This window comes from Suncus etruscus, chromosome 14 (genome assembly GCF_024139225.1).
Source record: "Suncus etruscus isolate mSunEtr1 chromosome 14, mSunEtr1.pri.cur, whole genome shotgun sequence".
Classification (NCBI taxonomy): domain Eukaryota; kingdom Metazoa; phylum Chordata; class Mammalia; order Eulipotyphla; family Soricidae; genus Suncus; species Suncus etruscus.
This window is the reverse complement of record NC_064861.1, coordinates 49,173,675-49,197,348: the sequence shown is the minus strand read 5'-3', so window position 1 is coordinate 49,197,348 and position 23,674 is coordinate 49,173,675. Positions and strand designations below refer to the sequence as shown.

Here is a 23,674-nt window from a genome sequence, read left to right as displayed (position 1 = left end):
GAAACACGAACAAGCCCCTTTTTCAGGAGCCAGATTTGGGGTGAAATTGGGGGGGGGGTGTTCATGAAGATGTAGTGACAAGAACTCAAGGCCACAGTATCTCCATCCCAGAAGCCTGAGTTGAGTCATTTCCTACCCCTGCCAAGACCCACCGGTAGATGGAATCACCCACACTTGACATAGAGAAGGATAAAAAAAGGAATCCCCACACCTCAACCCCACCACCCCTGACATAGAAGGGGATTAAAAGAGATAAAGAAATAAAACTATATCTGAGTGTTTAAAGTACAGCTAGTACCTATAACTTATAAACATATATAACATATAAACCTATAAACAAAAAAAAATGTATGCTTAAATACAATGTATGTTTGTTTATCCCTAGTGTAAAGTCCAAAATTAATACTCCTGGCCGTAGGTGATTTTCCAGATGCATTTCATCTGTGGTTCTTTCATCTTCAGCAGTACTCTCCATGGTTGCTGTGTTCCTCTCCAACAAACTGTGGAAGGAGAAAGGAGGCCATATATTCATTTTCTAAACTGTTGGTGCCTAGGAGACAATGTGTGTGACTTCCTATCATATTCCTTTAGAAAGAATAAGTCACATGACTTTACCTAACAGGAAACTGGGAAATGTAGTCTCAAACTATAACTGCTTTCTACTTACAGCCTGTATTAGGGGACTTAGGAACAACAAACTTTGGTGGGCAACTACTGTACTTGAACTATGAGAAGACAGCTGTGATGCTCAAAGAAGAGAGGCAGTGGAGAAGAGATTCAAAGGTGTCAATTGAGATTTTCCTTCTGTTGAGTCAATCCATCTTTCTGGAAAATTTAAAAATATTGTCAGTTTTCTACTCTGTAAGATGGACATAATGCAAAATGGAAAGAGAATAATGGGTGAGTGAGTATAATATATTACTAAACATTCTACTTGTAGTTGCCCATTAAATTTGAATGTTGAAATGCTTTTAGAAATATGTGTAGTAGTTGACGAGAGTGAGATTTCAACTTTATTTTTTGAATGGGCCAGGTTTTGCATTCAAACTTCTGGTTTTGCATTCAAGAATTACATTTGGTGGTGTTTGGGGGATCATATGGGATGCCTGATATTGAATCAGAGTCAGCTGTGTGCAAGAAAAATGTTCTACTCACTGTGCTATCACTCCCACCCTTAGATATTTCACCTTTCTCTAAAAAATAAAATTGAGAGAATGAACAATGCTGGGTCTCTACCTTCCTGGATGAGGACAATTATGTTGAGCATAATAATGTAGGAAGGGTTTAACTGTGAAGTTAAATCCCTCCCATTTTACAAACACTTCCTTATGTCTGATTTGTACATTGCCTCCTTCCTCCAAGGAGTGTCAGCAGGTAAGTCTGGGGCTCTGAGCTATCCAGAGTGTGTCACCCGTGTTCATGATAATGATCACATTCAATCCTCAGGAATGCTTCAATTTTCCTTTTCTGCATCCCAGAGAAGCCAGGCACGGCCAAATCTGTACCACAGTGGAGGAATATTGTGCATTGATTTAATTAACTGATGGACTCTTGAAATTGCTTATTAATAAAGGTTTATTTATTTAACTGTGATTTAAAAATCTTGGCAGATCATTCTGTTAGAGATATCACAGCATGAACTTTGGGATCTCATTTCATAATATAATGAATGAGAGTGTCTGCAGAAAGTTTTATTACAGATTTTGGAGCCCCGAGAGTCCGGAAATATGATGAGGAATTTGCCTGCCAAGACCAGTGCTAGGGTTGGGCCAGAGAGGTGCCGCAGCAGAATGGCATTTGCCTTGCACTGGCTGACCTAGGACGAACCACGGTTTGATCCCCTGGTGTCCCACATGGTTCCCCAAGCCAGGAGCGATTTCTGAGTGCATAGCCAGGAGTAACCCATGAGATTCACTGGGTGTGGCCCAAAAACAAAATAAAAAAAAAGACCACTGCTGGGAAGGAAGACTGACTGATAGCCCTAACTGATGGACAATGGTGGAGACTGAGGGGCCCAAGCCTTGTCAGGACAGCCAGGCTATCTCCTACCAATATTCATTTTGGATATTACTGAGATAGGAGATGGACACTCACAGAGGCCTTTAAACTGTCTGTAGACTGAGATAAGTTAAGAAAAGTTTACACAGGACTATGGTGCAGAACAGGGCAGAGTAGATAGCAGAGGCAATGAAGTAGCTATGGAGGAAAGGAACAGGAGTATAACTGAGTGAAGTCTTCCAAAAGAGGCTGCAATGTCTGATTCCAATAAACAATCCAACTCCAGCTTGAAACAACAAAGGTTTATTTTCTTTCTTGCTCACGGTACATATCTTTGATCGTCAGCAGAGTTCTCTGCTCCATGTTGTCCTCAGTCTGGGACCCACGCTGATAGAGCCTCCACCATCTGGAATATCATTACAGGAAGGGGGAAAGAGAAGAGAGTGGTGAATCATGTAGTAACTTTGGGAAAGCCCACCCAGAAGTGAAATGCAACCCTGCCCATGCACATGGCAGTAAAAGTCACGTGCCAGGCTTTCTGATCATGCCTAAGAGTAGAAAAACTAGAACACTGGGAATTTCCCTGACATCTACCTCTTGGAGAACTCAGGATTCTAAATCTCTCTAGTTGAGTAGATCTGTTCCAGACAAAGTTTATTCCAAGCACATAGTTTGCCAGACACAATCTTTTTATCTTCTCTCAGGTTTGTTCCCTTTCACATGGACTTCATCTTCAAATTTTATGTTCAAGATAAAGAAAAGAAAGCCTCTACCTCTCTTTAGATTTCATGAGACTCATAAGCCTGAACCTACTGGACGTAATTGGGTTGTATTGCATGCACCCTTTTGAACCAATCATTCAATCCAGAACGGTGGAATATCTGTTGAACCTGAGCATAGTCCTAGTTTGGTAACCAAAAATGAATTAACTTCCTCAGAAGGTTCCAGGAAAAAAGTGGCTCCTAAGAGAAATTCAAGATTCTGAGAAAGAATAGATGTCCAAAGAAAACCACACATGCCCACCACAGAATATAGACAAGATTCAACCAGTAAACTCCCAAGTATTTTACAAATCATCAGTGGCTGCCTGTAAAGGGTGATATAAAGTTTCCATATTTCACAACCATACTTGTAGTGAAACAATTGTGCTTTGCTTGATATATATCACTATCATATATACATATATGATTTGTTTTGTATATATCATATAGACATATATGATTGATTCCATATGAGATTTCCTTGGAACAAAAGTTCTATTATTTAAAAATTAAAAATGCAGGCATCTAAACACTGTTCTTTGGTTTCACATCCTTATTTTTTAAAATAAAGTGATATTCAGGCTTGCTCTTCAAGCCCATGTTTCCTTCATATCTCACTTGTTTGTCTCTGTTTATTTGCACTCAGGAGAAGTCTGAAATTCTCTGAAATTCATCTCTTTCTCTCCCCCCACATCCTTCTTTTTTTTCCCTCACATCCTTCGAAATAAATTTCAATACAAACTCTTGTTGAGAGGAGAGAGAGAGAGAGAGAGAGAGAGAGAGAGAGAGAGAGAGAGAGAGAGAGAGAGAGAGAGAGAGAGAGAGAGAAATTCAGAAAAAGCAACAGGCTTTTCCTCATTGATCAGAATTAGTCACATGACCTCCAAGCTGCAAAGCAGTCTGGGAAAATGACCATCTAGCACAAGGGAAGAAGCCTAGATTTTGATGGTTCTTCACGATACGTTTGGGCATATTGCCATCCCAAATCAAGCCAAGACTTTCTTTTCAGAAAGATAAGAGGAAGGAAATATTTTACTGAGTCAGCCATGATAATATGATCAGATCTCAGGGAAGATTCCTGTAAGTTTGAAATAGGCCTCTTGCTCCTGTTGGTTACTCCATTGGTCTGTCAAATTTATCTACAATAATCTCACAATAGTTCTATCAGCAGTGCATCAGACACTTTATCAGACACATAAAGCCTCTTTATGGCTTTGGGGCCGCATCTGGTGGTGTTCAGGGCTTACACCTGGCTTGGTGTTCAAAGATCATTTCTGGCAAAGCTTGGGGGAACCATATACAATACTGGCGATCCAAAACAGGTCAACTGAGTGCAAAGCAAGTGCCTGAACCCTAGTCCTATCTCTATGGTCTTACAGTGACATTTAAAGTGTCCACCAGAATGACTCATCACTGTAATTATGTCCTCATTATAGATGGAGAATCAGAACTTCGGTGATGAATTAAGTACCTAAGGCCATACAACTCATTAAGGATAGAAGCAGGGTTTTAACTAATACATAAATTTAGCCTTATTTATTGTTTGTTTGTTTTGGAGCCACAACTGGCAATGATCCCCAGGGCTTACTGTGCTCAGTAGTCACTCCTGGCAGGGGTCTGGGAATAATATGGGGTCATGGCATCAGCAGCATACAAGGTAAGAGCCTTGCTCACATGTGGAGCTCTCTGGCTCCACATCCCTTATCTTATACCTATAGAACAGAATGGGTAGACCATTGAGGGAGATTGAAGTTTCAGCGCAGACATTTCACATGTAGGTGAAGGAGGGGATAAAGTAAAGGCTCTGCCAGGTAGAGAGAGCAGTATGTATCAAGGCCCGGAGGCAAAACAGCAGGAGGTAATAGTGGGTTTCTAGGCATTTGAGTAAAGTTTGAAGGAGCATCACACTCTGAAAATTTTGCCTTGTATGAGGGCAGTTGAGAGCCATAACTATTTTAGGGATGGAGATGATCATCACATCAGCAGGGAAATAAACTTTGGGCTAGAGCTGGGTGGCCCCAGTGTAGAGCTGCTGGTGGCTTGGCTTATCGAGAAGTGGGAGGAAAAAGAAGAGATTTAAGGAAAGTTTGGTGGAGAGTGACTCCATCCAATCTGAACCCAGTGATCTGAAAGGAACAATTTGGAGAAAATGAATAAAGCTGAAACAACAAGTCCTTATGTGCCAACTTGCGGTACATTAGCTATGTGGGACACAGAGAGGAGAACAGAGAAAACACCCCAAGCATTCTTAGTCACATTTCAAGTATTCTCAGTCATAGGTTCTCAGGACTGTTGTTCCACCTGCCATTGTACTGGGAAGGTCTGAAGCTCAGAAGGGGCCAGTGAAACCTATGAAAGTGAGGAAAGCACTTTCTGAGGTGAGAAACACCAGATATTGTCCACCTGCCTCAGACAATACCCCAGCATTCAATTCAGAACAAATTTCAACTCAGCAGTGCAGATTTCAGGTCCAGCCAGAAGTCAAAATGGCACTTTATTGTCTTCTCAGCCTGTGCCCTGAGACTATAATTGCCTACTACCTGGCCCACTCCATACTCCAGAGCTAGACCTCAAGGCCTGATGCTAAGGGGAAGAACCCAGACAGAAGGGATTTAAGTGCTCATTCCACTCTCCTTAAAGTCTGTGTCTAAGAATGAATGTCCCCCAAAGAGAGATTGTTTTTGCAAAAGAAAAATAAAGACTGTCTGGCTAGATTTGAAGACATTTGGGTAGCACAGCAGTAAAATAATAGAACAGCCTGAGACAAAGAGACTATCAGAGCACAGAGCTCACAGATGTGTTTCTCTGGAGGATAATCTGGTTCTTAGTCCTACTCATGAAGGCCTCACAATATAAGAAATGTATCTGCTGACTTTGGTGCTCTGCCTTGATGAGCAACTTCCTAAAGCATGTCGCAGAAATGCTCACATGTTTTCCAATAAAACTCTCAAGACACAAACTTTTCATCATTCCTTTACTGTGGTAGACCTCAGGCCCAGAGAGTTGAGTTTCTTACCCAAGGTCACACAGCTTGTACACAAGAAAGGTAGGATGAAATCACACATTTCCCTGGCTTCAGATCCTACACAATGGGCTCCTTCTTGTTCAGAAGCACATAGAGTACCAAATGGAGAGAAATCAGTGTGGGCTGAAGTAACTAAGAAAATTCTAGAAAGTTCAGAAAGCAGTTTGGTTCAATCTTTGAAGGGCAGTGGGTTTAGATAAGCAGCTTGAATGCCTTTTCAGGGTAGAGGAATCAGCAAGGGACCTGGGCAGGGAGTTAAGTCAATGTTACTGAATGGCACCCACGGGGCCCTTGAGGCAAGGTCTGGAGCTGAGTGTGGTCTCAATGAGAAACTTGGAATAACAGGTAGGATTTGTACTTGGAAGATTCTGGAAGTGCAGTTTTGTCATGTTCCAGCAATCCAGCCTGCCACAGTCCCTCCTGGGGTTTTTTGCCTAATAAGGTTTAAGTGAGGAGGGGTGTCTGGAGACAGAGACCTCTTCAGGAGTGACTTCACAGCCTACCAGAGAAAGGATATTAACCTGGTTGGGGGAAGCAGAAAATGAATGCACTTTGGAGCGGAATTTTGTGAGATGCATCCCACCACCCAAATATCCCATTCCTCTCATCAAATTCAGGATTATGTCTTCCCAGCAGCATCAGACAACATTGGTTAGGGGTTGGGGGGAAGGTGGTGTGCCTCTCAGAAGTTCTTATGGGACATGTAGTACCAGAGATTGAACCCAAACTCGAGACTTCCACTTGCCAAGCATATGCTCTAACCCAGTGAGCGATCGCCCAACTCATCGAATAACATTTTAAGCTTAACAACTAACAGGCTCCTTATTATTCTCAATAGACTTGAGCTGTGAATAAATAGCCAGGAGAATAGCTAAGGCCTAAAGTCATGAAGGGCAGTGAGCTACTTCTGATTCCATTTCCGCACAAAAAGGAATCAGACATTCCTAAGTGGAGAGTGCAGTTTCTTCTGAGAGCTCTTTTAGCAACTGAGCCTGCAGTTCTTTAATTTCTTCATCTCTAAAATGGGGTCCATGTTAGTTAGTATCTATTCTATAAGGTTCACAGTGTCTGCTGCGGTCCCGTACTTAAATCTCTTATACAATAACTAACATAAACTGAGATTTTAAAAGAAAGATAGCTATTGTTATGGTTACAAAATAATTGCTGAGCTAATATGTTAATCCTTTAACTACCCTACTAGCAGCTTTTAGCAAGGGAATTGGTGCTGGAATTCTCCAAAGCCATTCTTTTTATCCCCAAGCTGGAGACAGGGGCCTTATGACTAATACATTTCTGAAGATGAAACGAATTCCACTCCATTCAAGAAGTTATGAATTGCCATCCCTCCTGCAATGAAGATTGTGAATTATAAATTGATAAGAGAGATAAGACAGATGGTAAATCATGAAAGCTAAACATATTTTTCTTGTTTGAAGTACTGATTGCTATTTTGAAAAGAAAAGAAAAGGAAAAACCTGTTCTACCTCCACAAGTCTCTGCTTGTGTGACACATGTCCACAATCGTGTCACCTCTAGAAGTTTTCATTACTCAGCATTTTGGGGAAGGAGTGATTGATGTAATTAAAGTTATTGGTAAAGAAAGACTCAGTTACCCAGGAGCAGATGAGTCAGCAGAAAGTTTAAGTAATGAAATAATGTTCCAAGAGTGATTCTTAAAATAAGCTTTAAAAAAAATTAAAAATCGGGAGACATCTTAACCGTGGCTGGTCAGCAAAACCATGTAAAGCACTTAAGAACTGGGGAAAACACACTACCCAATTTCAGAAATCCTCCGATGAAATTTCACAACCTCAGCTTCATATTTTTCTGAATTTGCTCATTTTACAGTCATTGAAAATGAGATATGGCTGTTTCGAAATTCCTATTTCTATGGCAAAATACAAACAAGCATGCAGGCTTGGAATCCTCTCATTTTTATTTCCATCAATGTTTATCGAATGCCCAGGCCACGCAAGTTTTGGGCTCTGTGAGCATACGGGGGCAGATATGCGTTGTCTGTACCCCTAAGGAGCAAGCTCACTGAGAATTCTGGAATAGATACAACGGAAGGAGCCTCACAAGGAACTGTGCTACTTGGCATACAGATGCTGTCAGAGTGGAAAGTGTATTATGGGAGGTTTCATAAGTGCTTTCACTGAGGCGTTAGATGAAGAAGGGCATGAGAAGGTGTTCTGAGGAGGGGATGAAGGCTGAAGTAGGTCTGGAGGAGAGAAAACTTCAGTGTGGGGCATGCTAAACTTGAATTACTTATGGTCCTAACAGCTGGAGAGATACTTCTTGGAGAAGACTATGTGGCTTAGAGAAGAGGTGAGTGTTAGGCTGGGCCAGATCAGGTGAGCAGCAACAGCACCTTGGAAGGCCATGGTGAGTGATGGCATGTTTCAGAGCAGAGAAGGGCTCACTTGATCAGCTGATTGTCTCCACACAGTGAGAAACAAAAAGGAATGCCACTGAGGGTTAGGATCATGGGGGAAGGCATTCTGACTTGGGTGACACAGCTATGAACTGCACTCTCCTGTTCACTTGCTGACACTAAACAAAGTTACTCTATGTTATTGCAGGAGGCTTTGGGGAAAGGGGAGTGGGGGGGTGGGATGTTCCACCAATAAAGGGACATTCAGGAGTACAGTGTTAGAAAGCTCTCAAAGAAAGATGGCTTCTGCCCCTCAAGATCAAAACTCACCCCCCCCCTGTCTTTGCTGTGAGAAAGGGAGTCAGGCCTTATATATAGACTAGGTGGAATGGGAGAAGCAAAGGTGCAGTAGGGGTGGGGATGGCTGGGTGGGGCTCCATGCAGTAGCATCTTCCCAGAAGCTCCTCCTGAGACAGGATGAGTGTTCCTAGACTTCCTGAGCTTTCAAGGAGAGTATGTGGACAGAGAAGCCTCCCAGGCTCTATCACCCTTCAGCTGTTTGATTCCCAGCACCACACATGGTTCCCCAAAGTCATTAGTGATCTCTAAGCCCAGCACAGAACCAGAAATAAACCCTAAATATCACTGGGTATGGCCCGAAAAAAAGGGGAGGAGAAGAAAGGAAGAAAGAAAGGAAGGAAGGAAGGAAGGAAGGAAGGAAGGAAGGAAGGAAGGAAGGAAGGAAGAAAGAAAGAAAGAAAGAAAGAAAGAAAGAAAGAAAGAAAGAAAGAAAGAAAGAAAGAAAGAAAGAAAGAGAGAGAGAGAGAGAAAGAAAGAAAGAAAGAAAGAAAGAAAGAAAGAAAGAAAGAAAGAAAGAAAGAAAGAAAGAAAGAAAGAAAGAAAGAAAGAAAGAAAGAAGAGAAAAAAGAAAGAAGAAAGGAAGGAAGAAAGAAAGAAAGAAAGAAAGAAAGAAAGAAAGAAAGAAAGAAAGAAAGAAAGAAAGAAAGAAAGAAAGAAAGAAAGAAAGAAAGAGAGAGAAAGGAAAGAAGTGAAATGTTCTTGAAGTGTTACTTCATCTCCTCTCTGGACCTCAATTTATGTGTCTGTAAAATGAGCAGTGAGTGTTTTCCAAGGTGTGGTCAGCACATCGGGGGTGGTGAGGAGAGGTACTCATATGGCCCCCATACCTGAGAGAAGTGTGTCAAATAGAAGGAATAGCTTGAGCAACAAAGGAACTTGAGAGTCCAAGCCAAGAACCAAGAACTAATTTCCTTCCTTCCTTCCTTCCTTCCTTCCTTCCTTCCTTCCTTCCTTCCTTCCTTCCTTCCTTTCTTCCTTCCTTCCTTCCTTCTTCCCTCTCTCCCCCACCCCATTTTTTTCAGGCCATACCCAGTGTTACTTAGGATTTATTCCTGGTCTGTGCTTTGAGATCACTAATGACAGTACTTTGAGGAACCATTTGTGTTGCTGGGAATCAAACTGGACCTCCTGCTTACAGTCTTTGCACTCAGCCCATGGAGCTGTCTCTACCTTATGTGCCTAATTCATTTGTTACTGATGCTTGGTTTTTGTGGATGGCAAAGGATGCTAGCAATTCAGTTACTGTAGCAGCACAATGTTCCCTCAGGAACAAATACTTGGAGATAATATGTGAAGGAAATTATTTGGAGTTACAGCCTGGAGGGTGGGGTTGAAAAAATATATTCTGAGCAGAGCAGGGAAAAGAAAGGCTGTTTCCTTGCAGTCTAAAGATCGATGGAAGTTTTTTTAGACATTCTTCACACGTGTTCTAGAAACTATTAGGCCTTTGCCAGGTTAAAAGGAAACATCCCAAAGAAAAAAAAAAGTAAAAAAGATCTGGAGAGAAAAACAACTCCAACCGACCTAAATAAACCCAGTCAATGATTTTTTTTTTCTGCCATATTCTTCATGAGAGCAAAGAAGTGGTGTTTATTCTAAATGAGCCCTTTTTTCCCAGTTACCACGAAGCCGGTCTTTTATGTGATCCAGGAAATTCAGACCTCAGTTACCAATGAACATCTTTGCACTTTGCAAATATGAGTATTGGGGGAAAATAGCCACCTATTACCACAGGATTTGGATTTAGACGCTGAATACAAATAGAGAGCAAATAAAACAAAACAAAACAAACAAAAAATAATCCCTTGTGGTTGGGTCTAAAAAAAGCCTCAGAAGTGACCACCGTGTGGTAAGTCTGAAGTCAAACTATGTTAGCTGGGACACACTGGGACACTGTAGAACTGTGAGGTTATAAGGAAGCTAGAGCTAACAGATGTCTCACTCTGCTTGAAAGATTTGAGAAGCTGTTCCTGAGGGCCTGTGGGTCCCCTTGGGGACAAAGCCACTGAGAGTTTGACAGAGAGAATAATAACGAAACCCAAGCTGAGAATCATCATACTATGAGTCAAGGAAAAGAGTGAGGAAGAGTCAGTCAAGCTGAGGCATTAAAAACAAACAAAAAATTTACACACACACACACACACATATACACACAGAAGATGCACAATTGTCACAGCTTAAATCTTTGGTGGGACTTGTGTAGAGTGTAAGGGGCAAAAGAAGGTTCATTTTGCTTGTGTGATGTGAGATCAATGTGTTCGGGGCAGATGATCACTTCCCACCACAGGAATGACAACCGTTTCCAATAACTATTCTTTAGGGCTGAAAACACTGGCTCACAGGGGCCATCGGCTGTTGGCCAGGTTTTTTTTCCTCACAGAGGAGAGTTTGGCGGAGAAAGCCTTGCCTATTTCTTCACACATGGAGGCCAGAGCAGGCAGCCTGTGTACTGTGGGCCATGGAGAAGATCTAAGCTCTCTACTGGTCCAACCTGAAAAATATCCTCCCCTGGATAACCTGTCTCAGTATCTGTGGATTCACACACCCCCCCATGTTTATAGTGAAGGCTATTTCTAGACCCATAAATGTCCCCAAGAACCTGGCTTGGATGAGGTAGAATGGGAGTCAGAGTTAGGAGACCTGGTTTCCAATTCTTTTCTGTTTACAAATTCACCAAGGAATATTGGGCAAGTCATTGTCATTTTCTGAACTCATTTATTCCGTGGGTTAAACATGTAAAAATTAGGGCCAGAGAGATAGCATGGAGGTAAAGCATTTGTCTTGCATGCAGAGAGTCAGTGGTTCGAATCCCAGCACCCCATATGGTCCCCCGAGCCTGCCAGGAGCGATTTCTGAGTGTAGAGCCAGGAGTTACCCCTGAGAGCTGCCAGGTGTGACCCAAAAAAAAAAAAAACAAAAAAAAATTAAAACTTAAAAACAACAACAACCACCAGAATATCCAATTGCATAAAACCCTGAGGACACAGGGTAGCCAGAGAGCCTTGGAATATATGGTTTTAGAGGCAAGAGGTGTCCCTTTTAGGTCTGTCTCAGATACTGGGGACCTGGCCACTGATCATTGGCCAACCCACATGTCCACTAAGGCAACTTCTTTGCACCAAGGGACTTGGGAGTTAGGTCAAAGACTCCATTTTTTACTCCCTCTGGGAAAAAAAAAACTCCTGTTCTTTTTTGCTGCTTAAAATTAACATCCCAGCATAACCCTCATAACTGTGGGTAAGGAAGTCCAAGGCCTTGGAAGCATCCAGAACTACTTCTGTCATTCCATGGAGCCAATTCACCAGGATAAGCCTATTGACTCCCCCACTTAAAATATAGCCCAACCCTTCACCCTTTTTCACACCTCTGTGTCTGCCTCCCAAGTACCATTCACAGCAACACCCACATGTGGTCCATGCCTCTCACACTCATGTCTTTACCTCTTACACACAAAAAAAAATGCCTTTGAATCATAACCAAGAACCCATCAACAACCCTACCCAGCCTGCCTCTCTTTTCTTGTGAGGAACCTCACAAGCCTCCATACAGCATGCATCTACTTTTGCTATATCCTATTCTTTCCCTCTGAGGTCTACTGCTCAAAGCAAGGATCCTTTCTCTTGGCTCAAATCCCTGCTCTCATCCTTGTATTTGCTATACAGTATACTGCTGCCTAGAACTCTCCACCTCACCATCTTAGTGCTGAGTCCCTAATCATCCTGGTTTCTGCTCAAATCTACCTTGTAGGAGGTAGGAGGCAGCACTCCCTAAGGATCACGTCCCCTTCCATGTTTTTCCCTACCTGATTCTCCTCCCAACCTTTACTTCTGATACATTGTTAGAGGCCACACTGGTTTCCACACCCATTTCGTTAGTGCCTGTCTCCCACACTAGTTGTCAGTGCCAGGAGGTCGTGGACTTTGTGTGGTTCATCACTGCATTCGTGGTCACAGTGCAGCAGGGAGACTAGGGTGCGCAGTGAGTATGTACAGGAGGAAGAGAAATGACGGCCACTCTAAGCTTCTCACCAGAGACGTTAATGCCAATGTCTTTTTGGTGCTCTGCTCCAGTAAGGCAGGTACTGGGCCAGAGGATAAAGGCAAAGCAATGGAAACATCTGAATGGGGCATGCAAAAGACTTTGAGGAAGCATAGGAAAGACCTGACCCTGCACTATAAGGTTATGTTTCTCAATGGAGACTGGGAAGGCACTCAGCAGCCCTATTTGCCGATTTCAAAATTATCTGTGCCTTTAGACAAAGGGTGGCTTATGAGCAAAAGGCGCTCTGGGTCAACTGGGGACTAGTCTAGAATTTGATTCTGTACCCATCTTAGGTGAGCTCCAGTACAGATCCACTTAACCCCCCCCCCCAATCAACTCTGATCTATCTGCCTTCCCTGACTCCCCAGTTTCCTTCTTTTCTGTCTCTCCATCTATAAAGTCTGAGTAGGAAGGGAGAGGAATGTTAAGGAACATCCCAAACTCCCCCTGAAACAGAACCAAAAGTCTCTATTCCTGGAACCCGGGGAGTGTACCTAGTCAAGTCATGGCGGAGGGGGGGTAACTAGAGGCACCCATTAGAGTCCTCACAAAACCAGAGGCCCAGTCTTCTGGATAGCACATGTTCAGAAAGGTTATCTGATCTGTTCAAGGGCACACAGCTTTGCTGCAGAAATGGGACGGTTTCCCTAAGTCCTATGCAGCCAACCAGACAGTGATAATGTCCCTGGAAATTATGTCCCTGGGAATGTCTCCATCTCCAAGCTGCCTGAAGTGCCCAGGGCACATTCAGGACCTAACCAGGAAACAGAAGCCTGCGGCCTCCAAGCCCTGACCTCCTGCTAAACCCGAGCCTCAGGCCTGCAGGGGGCGACGGTGGCACAGCGGGAGCCTGCGCCCCGAATCTGGGTCGTCTTCAGAAAGCCGCTAAAGGTCAAAGAAAGCTCCCAGCGCGGCGCAGGGTGCGAGAGGAACCCCTCGCAGACCCTCTAGCCCCCCACCCCAGGCTGACTCCCAGCTGCGTTGAGCGCCTCCGCCAGGCCGCCCGTGCGGACCAGAGCCCTTGCAATCCGTGTTTGATGAGCAGCGGCCAATAAATTCATTAATCATCATTTTATGCCTCATCAAACCCCCTCCAAGCCCCTCCATGGGAGTTACACAAATTAGCCCCTGAAAAGACAGTAATTTCAGTTTAGCGAGGTAAGTGCTTTCTGATGGGCTCGGCATACAGAGCTCCCCTGACAAGCCAATCCATCAGCGCGTCGGGGCTGGGGCGCGGCCCGGACACCCTGCCCAGCCGGGCCTCCCGGACCCAGACTTGTGCTGCCCAGTCTCACTGGCTCGGTGGCAAGTGCCCCCCACTACGGCCGCCTCTTGCGGCGTCTCCTTTGCACGCATTCTCGCGCGCAATGTACCGTCCGTCGGGCCTCTCTGGCCCTCAGCCACACGACCCCTTTCCTGGCCCTTCTGAGCAAAAGACAACCTTGGAGAAAAACCGAACCCCCAAAGTGGGCAGGGGTCTGAACGTCCCGTGAGTGACGGAGGAGGATCCCTGGTCGCTGATGTTCTGAACTCTGGTCCTTCTCCCACATCGCCTCTGGTTGGGATTCGGACCAAGCCTGACATTATTCCGGAGGGCAGAGCTTTGCGCAGACCTGAGTGCGGGAGGGCTCCCCGCAGATTCCGAAGAAACCCCGGGTTACCCAAGAAGGGTTGTGGGAACCGAGAAAGGGGGACCTTCTATCTAAAGCGGGGCTCTGCGGGAACCTAAAGGAGGGGTGGGAAGGGGCCAATGACTCTCCTAGCCTATGTCCGCCGCTTCACATTTTCTGCAACCGCCACCTGGAGTGAGAAACCAGGACAAGAGCATGAAGAGATTTCCTCTGAAATGGGAGTGATGGGAGCCTGGAGCTCTGGGTTAGAAAAGAAAGGAGAGAAAACCGGAGAAAACGGGCCAGGGGTATTGGCAAACCCGAGCCAACGTCGCATGTTCACCCTCTCCCGTCCTGGTGCACAGAGGCCCTAAGGTGGTCGGTGCCAGCGGGCAGCGCCCAGGTCAAAGAGTCGACCAAGAGGTCGTAACCCAGGAGGAGCCAGTAGGCCATTGCCCTCCCTCCATGGGTGAGCTGGAACGCCGGAGCAGCGCGCAGCTCCTTCATTAGCTTCCCCTCCACGCGGCGCTGCATGCCTCGGAAAATAAGTTAGCAAACGGGGAGCCGTTTATCTCTTTTATCTTGGGGCCTGATCCAATTAAATAAGTGCACATTTACATTTGCATCCATCAGGCGGGAGCGCTGAGAGCCCGGGGTTTGCTCGGAGCAAATAAAAGCAGATTTCACAGGGAAATAGTGGCGTCTGGGTGCGCGGGGCTCGTCCTGGCGCCGGAAACGAGCACGGACCCGCCGGGCGGCCTGCGAATTCAGAACTGGGTTTTTGCCCCCCACGGGAGGTCGGAAGGGCGGTCAGCCAGAGCTGCATCGGGTCCTTGAGAAGACATTTGGTAAAGACACAGCCTGGGCCGCCCCACCCCCTATCTGGTTCCCGGGGATCGAGTGGAATTTAGCAAGAAAACGAAAAGGTGATCCGTTCCGGTCAAGTTACAAAGGGAGACCACGGAGTGGGTCGAAAATAGCTTTCGCTAGTTTGGGGGGAAGGTTCCGATCGGATCCTAGATTCTTCCTGTTAGAGGCCCAGTAGCGAAAGATCCTAAGAGCCAGACATGGGGTACGTCCTGGCCTCCTCCCTAATGCCTGCCCTAGTGGGGTCACCAGTTGATACCACCCATTTTGCTTTCTGGAGGAGAGAGGAGGTCGCCCAGGTGAGCACCTCCTTGTTTGGCTACTCGGATCTCATCAAAGCTGCTTTCGAAATACAAGAGTTTGAAGCGATGGAGAACAGTTTGGTTTTCGTTTGTTTGTACTTTTTCCTAGAGATGTCCAAACTCTCCCAGGCCCAAAGCAGAAAGAAACGGTCTTTTGGGGGCGCAGCGGCGGGCTACCCCGGGATAAGTCAAACCACAAATTAAACAACTCTTCGGGGTCCAGGGTCGCGGCATGGAAAGAGCGGCAGCAACCAAAGCGCGTGCACCGGGATGGCGAGGGAGTTGGCGCTCTCTATCTGGGTTGCGCTCGGCTGCGGCCCCCTTTGGGGAGCTGGTTCAGCCGCCGACGAATTTCTCAATTGCCTGCAGTCTGCTTTTTGAGACGGCTCCCCAACCAAGGCCGTTACCACTGGTTTTAGACGTCCCAAACCCCCAAAGCCTGGGTCCTCAGCCGCAGCGAGGTGGATGGATGACTGTCAGCCGTTTAAGTTTGAACAACTGGAGGTTCAAAGCTAAGGCCCGGCTGTGGATGGGGTGCACCGCTGGGTCTAGCCTAAACTCGCCCTCTACGAATGGGTGAGACGCCCCGGGACCAGTAGGCGGCGCCCTGCCTAAGAAGCTGCAAACGCGACCGCTGCCCTCCTGGGAGCGCAATCACGTTCCTTTCACTTTGGGCGCTTTTGGCAAGGCGCTGTTCCGTACTGGTGGATAATTGTTGGGGCACAGGTAGGCCATGGAGCACCGTCTTGCAGAAACCGATCGTGCTATACCACCTGGCTCCACCCTCATCTTAAAGTCCCGGGGAAGGGCTGCAGAAATCTCCGGGAAGAATCAGAGGCTACAGAGGAGTGCAAATCCGGAGGCCTTCTTGCAGGCCTTACACGCAGACATCTCAAGCCCCCGGCACCCCAAGCTGAAAGGCACGAAGGCAGAAAAAAATTCCCTTATATTCCCGACCCCCATTTTGCCCCCTGTCTTTCGATGCCCAGGTATTGTGCCCTCGGGATCGACTTCACTCCTCAACTCTAAATACCTTTAAGCTCTGATTCAGCTCCTCACTGACGGGCCAGGGAAGGAATGCAATTCGTTCCTATTCCTCACTGTATGCATACACTCCCTCCCTGTAATCCCGCGATCCCTGTTATCATGGATTTTGTGCTCCCCGAGTCCCTCCTTACATGCCAAACTAGGTGCGGAATTCAGTAAGCCACCCAGCTGTGCACAGGTGGAAAACTCCAGCGCAGCGCGAGCACCTAAGTATACTGAACTCTGCCTTGTGCGATCTGGACACCGTTATCCAAACTTCCCTACACACGGGAGCGAGGCTCCCAAGAGCAGGTTTCTCCCAGCGCCTTCCAAATCATCACGTTCAACATGGCCCAAGACGTGGCCAAGCTGAAGGCTCTAGGAGAAACTTGGGTCCCTACAGCTATGTCATTAAGTCCAGGAATAAACGAGGGTGACACTGATTGAATGCTCCGAGCTCCAAACGGCTCGTCAAGCCTCCCTCTCCCCAAAACAGAAAAGCTTCTGACACCAGAAAAAAAAATAAATAAATAAAAACACGGGCCACAGAAACCCAGGTCTGCAAGAGAGAAAACCCCGAACTTCACCGGGACTTGTACTCAAAATGAAGAATGCAAAGAAAGCCTAGATTCTGCAGCTGGGCTGGAGGGATATGGACAGTGAGGCAGCAGACCCCCGACCCTCCTCCCAGACCCTGGCGTTTTTTTTTTCTCCCAGACTTGAAGGCTCCAGATGTCGCTTCTCAGTGTCGAGAAATGCTCAGAGCACAGGGTGCTAGGTTCCCGTTTCCAGGCGGCCCTGCCGGGCATTGGGCTCACAACCCCTAAGCTCAGCAACCGAGATCGAGGAGGTCGGAGCCGTGTTATTTGCATATTCCAGGGAACCCAAGGAGGCCTGTAATTTTCTTTTTAAAATCATTGGGCAAGGTTTAGGGCCAGAGCCTCCAAAGCCCCGCGGAGTTGATGTTAAAAACTCTCTTAAGAGAAGGGAATTGGGCTATTCTTTTTTTTAAGAGACGTTGACTCCTGGGGCTGCATATTCAAAAGGGGGGCAGTACTGACTGTGAACCAGGCCCTAGGATAGTGGATGGTGGGGTCTGGGGGATGGAGGGTAGGGCTAGTCATCTCTGGAATTCAATTGTTTTTTTAAAAAATCATTTATAATTAAAGGGACAAAATAAAATACGATCGGCTCATGCATATTTAATTATCCACACTTCCAGCTTTGAAACCATTTCCCTGCGTGAATTTTCTCACTCATTTAAACTCTGAAGTCGACCGCTGTTCGCGAAAACATCTGGACAATGCAGCTTTCAAACTTGTTTTAAATTCGAAAAGCTGAATGCGCTCTGTTGCCCGTTTGTTTGTTTTGTTTTTCTTTGCTTTAATAGCAAAAGTGAAAACTGAATGAAAGTTGGGGGGGGGGATGAGTCCAAGTAGGGTTCAAATCCAAGTGGGGTTCAAGTCATCTTGAGTAGAAATGCAAATATGTGCATTTTGATTTAGCCTAATTAAACCCGTGTTGTGTGCAAACACATTCTCTCGCCACTCTGGCTTGGTTTATGAGTGAAAATCAATTCCCTCCGTGCAATATATTTTTGTCATAAGCCCGCCCCCTCTCCCAGACCTCCAAAAATTTCCCACGAAGTAATGGGAAAGTTCCAGTCTCTTGTAAAACGGAGAGTGGGGGGGACACATGGGGACTACCTGGGTTTTCACAACTTTCAGGTTGGAGACACATTCCGTCTTTTCATTTTTTGCATAAATATGCAAGATTAAAACGAGAAATCAGAATCTCCAAAATCCTGCCGATCTCTTGACTCTGAGACAGGAAAAGTGCTAGAATACCCACAAACCTGAGGAGTCCATAATGTCCTCAATATCTAGAAAAATGGCGTGGAACTGTGGAAGACCATTTGCCTAAGAAAGGGGGGCCTTGTAGGGTGAAGGTGGGTTGGGGGTGTCTCGGGTATGTTCTAGGTTTCCTTAGCCCAAGCGCTGGTGTGCTTCCTCCCCCACTTCCGCCCACTGTCCAATCTCAGGCTTTGCCTTGTGCAGGCTTGAAATTCGGGACAAGTGTGACACCTACCTGTGAAAGGGGGTAACCGTCCCCTCTAGGGCCTGGAGGTCCCAGCCCCACAGCTGCGCGGGAATATGCCTACCACCCGCTCAGTCGTGGTTGGAACATTCACTAATTTAATCAAATCCAACGAAGAGATCAATGCCTAATTTTAAAGGGGTAGAGAAGGCAGTGTCTTGGGAAAGCTTTCTCCTAGGCTTCCCTGAACGCTCCCCGCCGCATTAGTCCAAGCACCTTTGAAATAGTAATAAGGGCTAAATCCGGCATAAAATCGAACTCATTAGCAAAGTTCACCAGCTGATTGCTTTGCATAAAACACGACACTGATTGGAAGTAATTAGGTTAAGCGATGGCGCTAGGGTGCTGAGTGTTTCTAGCTGCCTTTGCCATCTTGTCTCCCTTCTGGGCACAAGCTAGCGTCTCTCTTCTCAGTACTCCGGGCCCAATTTCCCCCAAGGAGCCCCCAGCCAGTGATCAAATCTGCATTCAGGGTAGCCAGGCTTCCCCAGCTTGAGGTCTAATTACGATTTCCTCCTCATCCCCAGGTTCCCAGCAACCTTTCATTGCCCACTTCGGGGAGAAAAGAAGTTGCCATTTGCACCTTTTGTCCAAGGCGGTGGACAGTTCGTGGAGGCTTCTTCAAAAAGTAATGAGTGGCTCTGATTATGTTAAAATCTGTTTTAATTAAATATTTCGCATTTTACAAAGGCGGCTGCAGTTTCTTTTAATTTTAAATCTAAGAGTATAACCTGTTTCCTTTCCATAATAATACTTTAGCTCATACCCAGAAAAATCAATAGGTGTAAAAAATTAAATTAAACTTGTATTTTTAAACTATGAAACACTTTTGGGGGGGAACACAAATGTATATATTTATATTACAAAAGAAACATTAAATGTCTGTACAGGTGTCTTATTTTCATAATTTACTTCAAAGATATTGAATTATCCATTTAAATACAAAAAAGGCTACATTAAATATACAGAATAAGATTTAATACAAATCCTTTTTTAAGCTTTTCTTTTTGGGTGGTTAAGACATTTTTATGTGTAGGAGATGTTTACATTTTTATGCCTTTCATCTCCATGAACTATAAACTTTTTAATAGGAGGGGTAGTTTCTCTCTCTTTTCTCTCTCTCTCTCTTGTTGATGGAAAAATAACTGCCAAGGCCATGATTTATTTTTAATAAATTAGCAAAGTCCGGGACCGCCACATCCCGCGTTAAATGTCGGACATACCTTTCTTCAATTCATAGGGAGAGTCTTTGCACAGGTCTAGCTGGGACTGGCTCCGCAGCATTTTCGGGTCTTTAGCCAAAGCGTCCGCTCGGTTCAACATGGTCTGGTTTAATCCATTGAAATGCGAGCCCGGACCGGTTGTGGGGCCGGGCCCGGGGCCCGGGTGGCCATGGAGATGTCCGAAGGATCCATAGTTCGTGTAGCCAGGATAGAAGGGCGCCGTGTAGTAGAGAGGCCGGGAGAGTACTGTCCCGCCTGGAAAGGGACACTGAGCCGAGGGGGAGCGCGATGGCGCTGGGGCCGGTGAAGCGCGGCTGCCTGCTAGCGCTGGCCCGGCCCCGGGCAAGGGGCCCGGTGGGCACGGCGAGCCCTCGCTCCCGCTGCCCCCGTCCTTGACCTTGTCCGAGGAGGTGGCGATCTCGGCCAGAGACCACAGTTTGGGCTTGGCTAGCACAGCCTGCGGAGGCGGGGGCGGTGGCGAGTGAATAACCGAGGGCCCACCAGTCCCCGGAGGCAGCTCTCCCGCGGTGGGGTGCGGGCCGGGGGCTGTTGCGCCCGAGGAGTAATGCGCTGCCGGCTCCTCCACCAGCCGGGCCGCTGCGGGCCCAGCCGGGGAGGGCCCAGCAGCTCGGGGGCCCCCGGGCAGCGTGTCCAGGCGGCCCTCCGAAGGCGGCTCCTTAAAATCCGAGTCGCTGAGGCTGCCCTCGGTCTCCTTTCCGGCGGGGGTGGGCGGCCCCTGCAACCGTTCGCAGCCAGCAGCCGCCTTCTGCTCCGCACCTCCTGCGGGCGAAACCCAGGCTGTGAGAGGCGCTGAGCCCGCCCCGCGGGGGGCCCAGCTCTCCCCGCCGCCAAATGCAAAGAGCCCGACCCACCATCTCCCAGCTTTGAGTGCCCCCAGCCCTCCCGCCAAGCCCAGAGTTTCCTTCCTTTGGAGACTCACCCCGCTACCAGCACGCAAGGCAGCAGTGCAATGCACCCCTTTCCCGCCTCCACCAACCTGCTTCAGGGCCCTCAGGGTCGCCCTTGTCCTCGGGTTTCTGGGGCTCGTCTTCGTCGTTCTTCTCCAGGTCGATGTTCTCTTCCTCCTCCTCGTCCTCGCTGCGGTTCCGCGGCGTCCACGTCATCTTGTTCTCCTTCTTGAGGCGCCGGCGCGCGTTGGCGAACCAGGTGGACACCTGGGTGAGGGTCATCTTGGTGATGATGGCCAGCATGATCTTCTCGCCCTTGGTGGGGTAGGGGTTCTTGCGGTGCTCGTTGAGCCAGGCTTTGAGCGTGGCCGTGGCGTCGCGTGTGGCATTTTTCCTGTAAGCGGGGTCCCCGTACGGGTAGGAGCCCAGAGGCGCGGCGTAAGGGTGGTACCCCAAGGAGCCCGCCATGCCCGGCGTGTGGTCGTAGGGCGAGCCCTGCAGGGAACAGGTAAAGAGAAGGTAAAGAAGGGGTTTGTAGGCAACCAGAGCAACTTTTCCCTGCACCGGCGGGGCTATGGGCATTGAGGCCCAAACTCTGGCTTCCCTTGCGGGTACAGCTGGAGCCTCCTTCCCAAGGATATCCTTCCTTCTCAGAAGGCAGTGGGGGGGGGGTGCCAACTCCTGAATTGGGTCTTAAGTGTGCGTATGGGGGTCCTCAAAAATGTCCTTATTTCAGTGCCAACCTGCAGGTCCCAGTTGGACAGGGAATGTTCACTTCCCCGGCGCAGCTTCACCACCGCTGCCAGGCCCTGCACCCAAAGAGGCCTGAGCAGACACAGCGAGTCTGTGATGAGCCCAGTGCTCCAAGGAGCCGCTCTTTAGGGGACGGGGAGAATGGGGGTCGACAAAGGAAATCAAGGCGCCCCCTCCACATTCCCAGCACCCCAGGGATAAGCAAACCAAAAGCTAAGCCTTGTCCCAACACACACAACCCTTGCAAAAATGTTTCCCCATACCGAAGCCACGGCGCTTTTCCAGAAAGCACACCAGGCCGAAAAATCCCGGATGCACCGCAGCTCCTCCAACTTTTCAGAAATTTAATACCCCCAAATAGGATTGCGGAGATAGGATTACGGATTTGCAACATTTTGTGGACGACTAATTAAAGGTGAAGCCAAGCACATTTACATAGAATTCGCACGCCTCTGCTCGGATTTCAGGTTCATTTCCTTTGAACTACTTTTTTCCCCCCCAAAGAGCAAAACCTAAGATGCTGCTGATGGTGGTGGTGATGATGATCATGAAAAGAGTTTGCAGGACGACCCGCAGTTCACGTTGGAATCACAAAAGCTGCTTATTAATTGCAGCGACTTGTCGGCCCTGCAAACCTTTCCTCTGGCTCAGCGGGTCGGAGCAAAGGCGCGGCTCTCGGGTGAGAACAACTCCGGAGCCCGAGGCCGGGCGAAACCCGGCGACACCAACGCACAAGTTTGCAGGGGCGGTGAAGCTGGGCCCGGGCCATCCGCAGGAGCCGCAGCGCCGAGGCCCGTGTCCCCCCCCCCCGCAAGTTCCCGCCCGCTCCGCCGGTCCCCGCGCGCGGCCCGAAGCGCTCGCGCTCACTCACCACGTACGAAGAGAAGGCGGCGGCCGCTGCAGCCGCGGGGTCGGCGCCGTACTGGAGGTGCGAGTTGTAGCCCGGCGAGGGCGCCGTGAAGGCGGTGGAGCCGGCGTAGGGCGAGAACGCGGAGCCCGACGAGGAGCGACCGAGCTCATCGGTGCGGGGCCCCGAGATGACGCTGGTACTGTAAGCCGGGCATGAGTAGAGCGCCAGCGAGGCGGACGGCTGGTACAAGTAGCCCTGCGGGTAGGACATGGCCACACAGGGGCATGGGGCGCGCCGCTCCGCGGCCGCCAACGAGCCGGGCGGCGCCCTGCTAGGGCGATCGGGCGGGCACCTGGCCTTCGGCTGCCCCGAGCCGCTTCTGCTGCTCCGGCCCCCGGCTCCCGGCTTCTCCTCGCTGGCTTCCCGCGCGCCTCTGGGCTGCGATCGCCGAGCCCCGCTGCTCTGCGCGCCGGGCTCGCCCCGGATGGGTTGGCCTCCCCCCGCCCCCACGGAGGCCTCCTCCCTGGCCGCTTTCTCTTTTTTTCCCCCCTTGCTCTTTGCACTGGGGGGCTCTGCTTTTGGCTTCGCAAAGGTCCTGCCAAGATGCTAAGTTGGAAATTGAGGATTCTGACGCCTTGTGCGCGCTTGAAGCTCCTCCTTCCCGGGGTGTAGTCGGTGGGAGGACTGGCAGGAGGCTCTGGGCGGCCGCAGCCAACCCGGCCGCCAGGCGCGCCCTGGCCCTCTCCCTCTTCCTCCTCGGCTCCCTCTCCCGCTCGCGGGCGCTCCCCTCGCCCCTCCCTCGCGCCCGCCTCTCAGGCGCGGCCCTCCTCCTCCTCCTCCTTTCACCCCCTCCTCGGCTTCTCCCCCCCTCCCCTGGCCGCTCTCGTCCTCGCTCGCTTTCAATCAGACTCGCGAGCGCCGGCCCCAGGACGACCGTCACCGTCCTGGAGTGCCCAGCTCCAACTTTCTGTATCTGCAGAAAGTCCGGGTGGAGCAGCGGTGCACCCGACGCACCCGGTGGCCAAGTCCCGCCGCCACTCCGAAGCACAAAGGGGGGACTTTCCGGAGGCGCACCCCGCGCACCGCGAACGAACGCTCGGATCGTTGCTTGACCACCGGAGTTAGCGGATTTCTGGTTAGCCAGGAGCCCGGGCTCGGAGACAGACAGATCGCCGCCCCACCGACTCCTGGCTTCTTCGCCTTCAAGACAAGAGGGGTTTGAGAACGACTTGGAGACACGAAATGAAGGTTCCCCGGGAGAGCCGGGTGGACGCCCGCACTCTCCGGGACAACGGTTCTGTTTTTGCTTTGCAACAGCAGCAGCAGCAGGTGGGCAAGATACAGGCCTTGGACATCTATCTGCACGTCTAGAGGCCAGCCCTCTGTCTATCTACCAAGCCACGGCCAGACAGCTGGGGAGGGTACGCCGCCGGGGACCCCACCCCGGACAGTGTGGGTAGTTTTCTGAAGGAGAAGTAA

General features: G+C 48.6%; 1 protein-coding gene across 2 annotated transcripts; it reads right to left on the bottom strand.

The window, feature by feature from the left end:
- Positions 1-2,285: 2,285 nt before the first annotated feature.
- IRX5 (iroquois homeobox 5) lies at positions 2,286-22,590 on the bottom strand. Of its 2 annotated transcripts, XM_049786077.1 has the most exons (4): positions 22,217-22,590; positions 20,682-21,087; positions 19,685-20,464; positions 2,286-2,404 (listed from the first exon to the last, which is right to left on the bottom strand). In XM_049786077.1, the coding sequence occupies exons 1-4, from the start codon at positions 22,463-22,465 to the stop codon at positions 2,340-2,342; spliced, it is 1,500 nt and encodes a 499-aa protein (XP_049642034.1). In that variant the 5' UTR covers positions 22,466-22,590; the 3' UTR covers positions 2,286-2,339. The 2 variants fall into 2 exon arrangements, with proteins under 2 accessions (XP_049642034.1, XP_049642035.1); XM_049786078.1 differs by lacking the exon at positions 2,286-2,404 and having other exon boundaries at positions 19,622-20,464; positions 22,217-22,582.
- Positions 22,591-23,674: the final 1,084 nt, after the last annotated feature.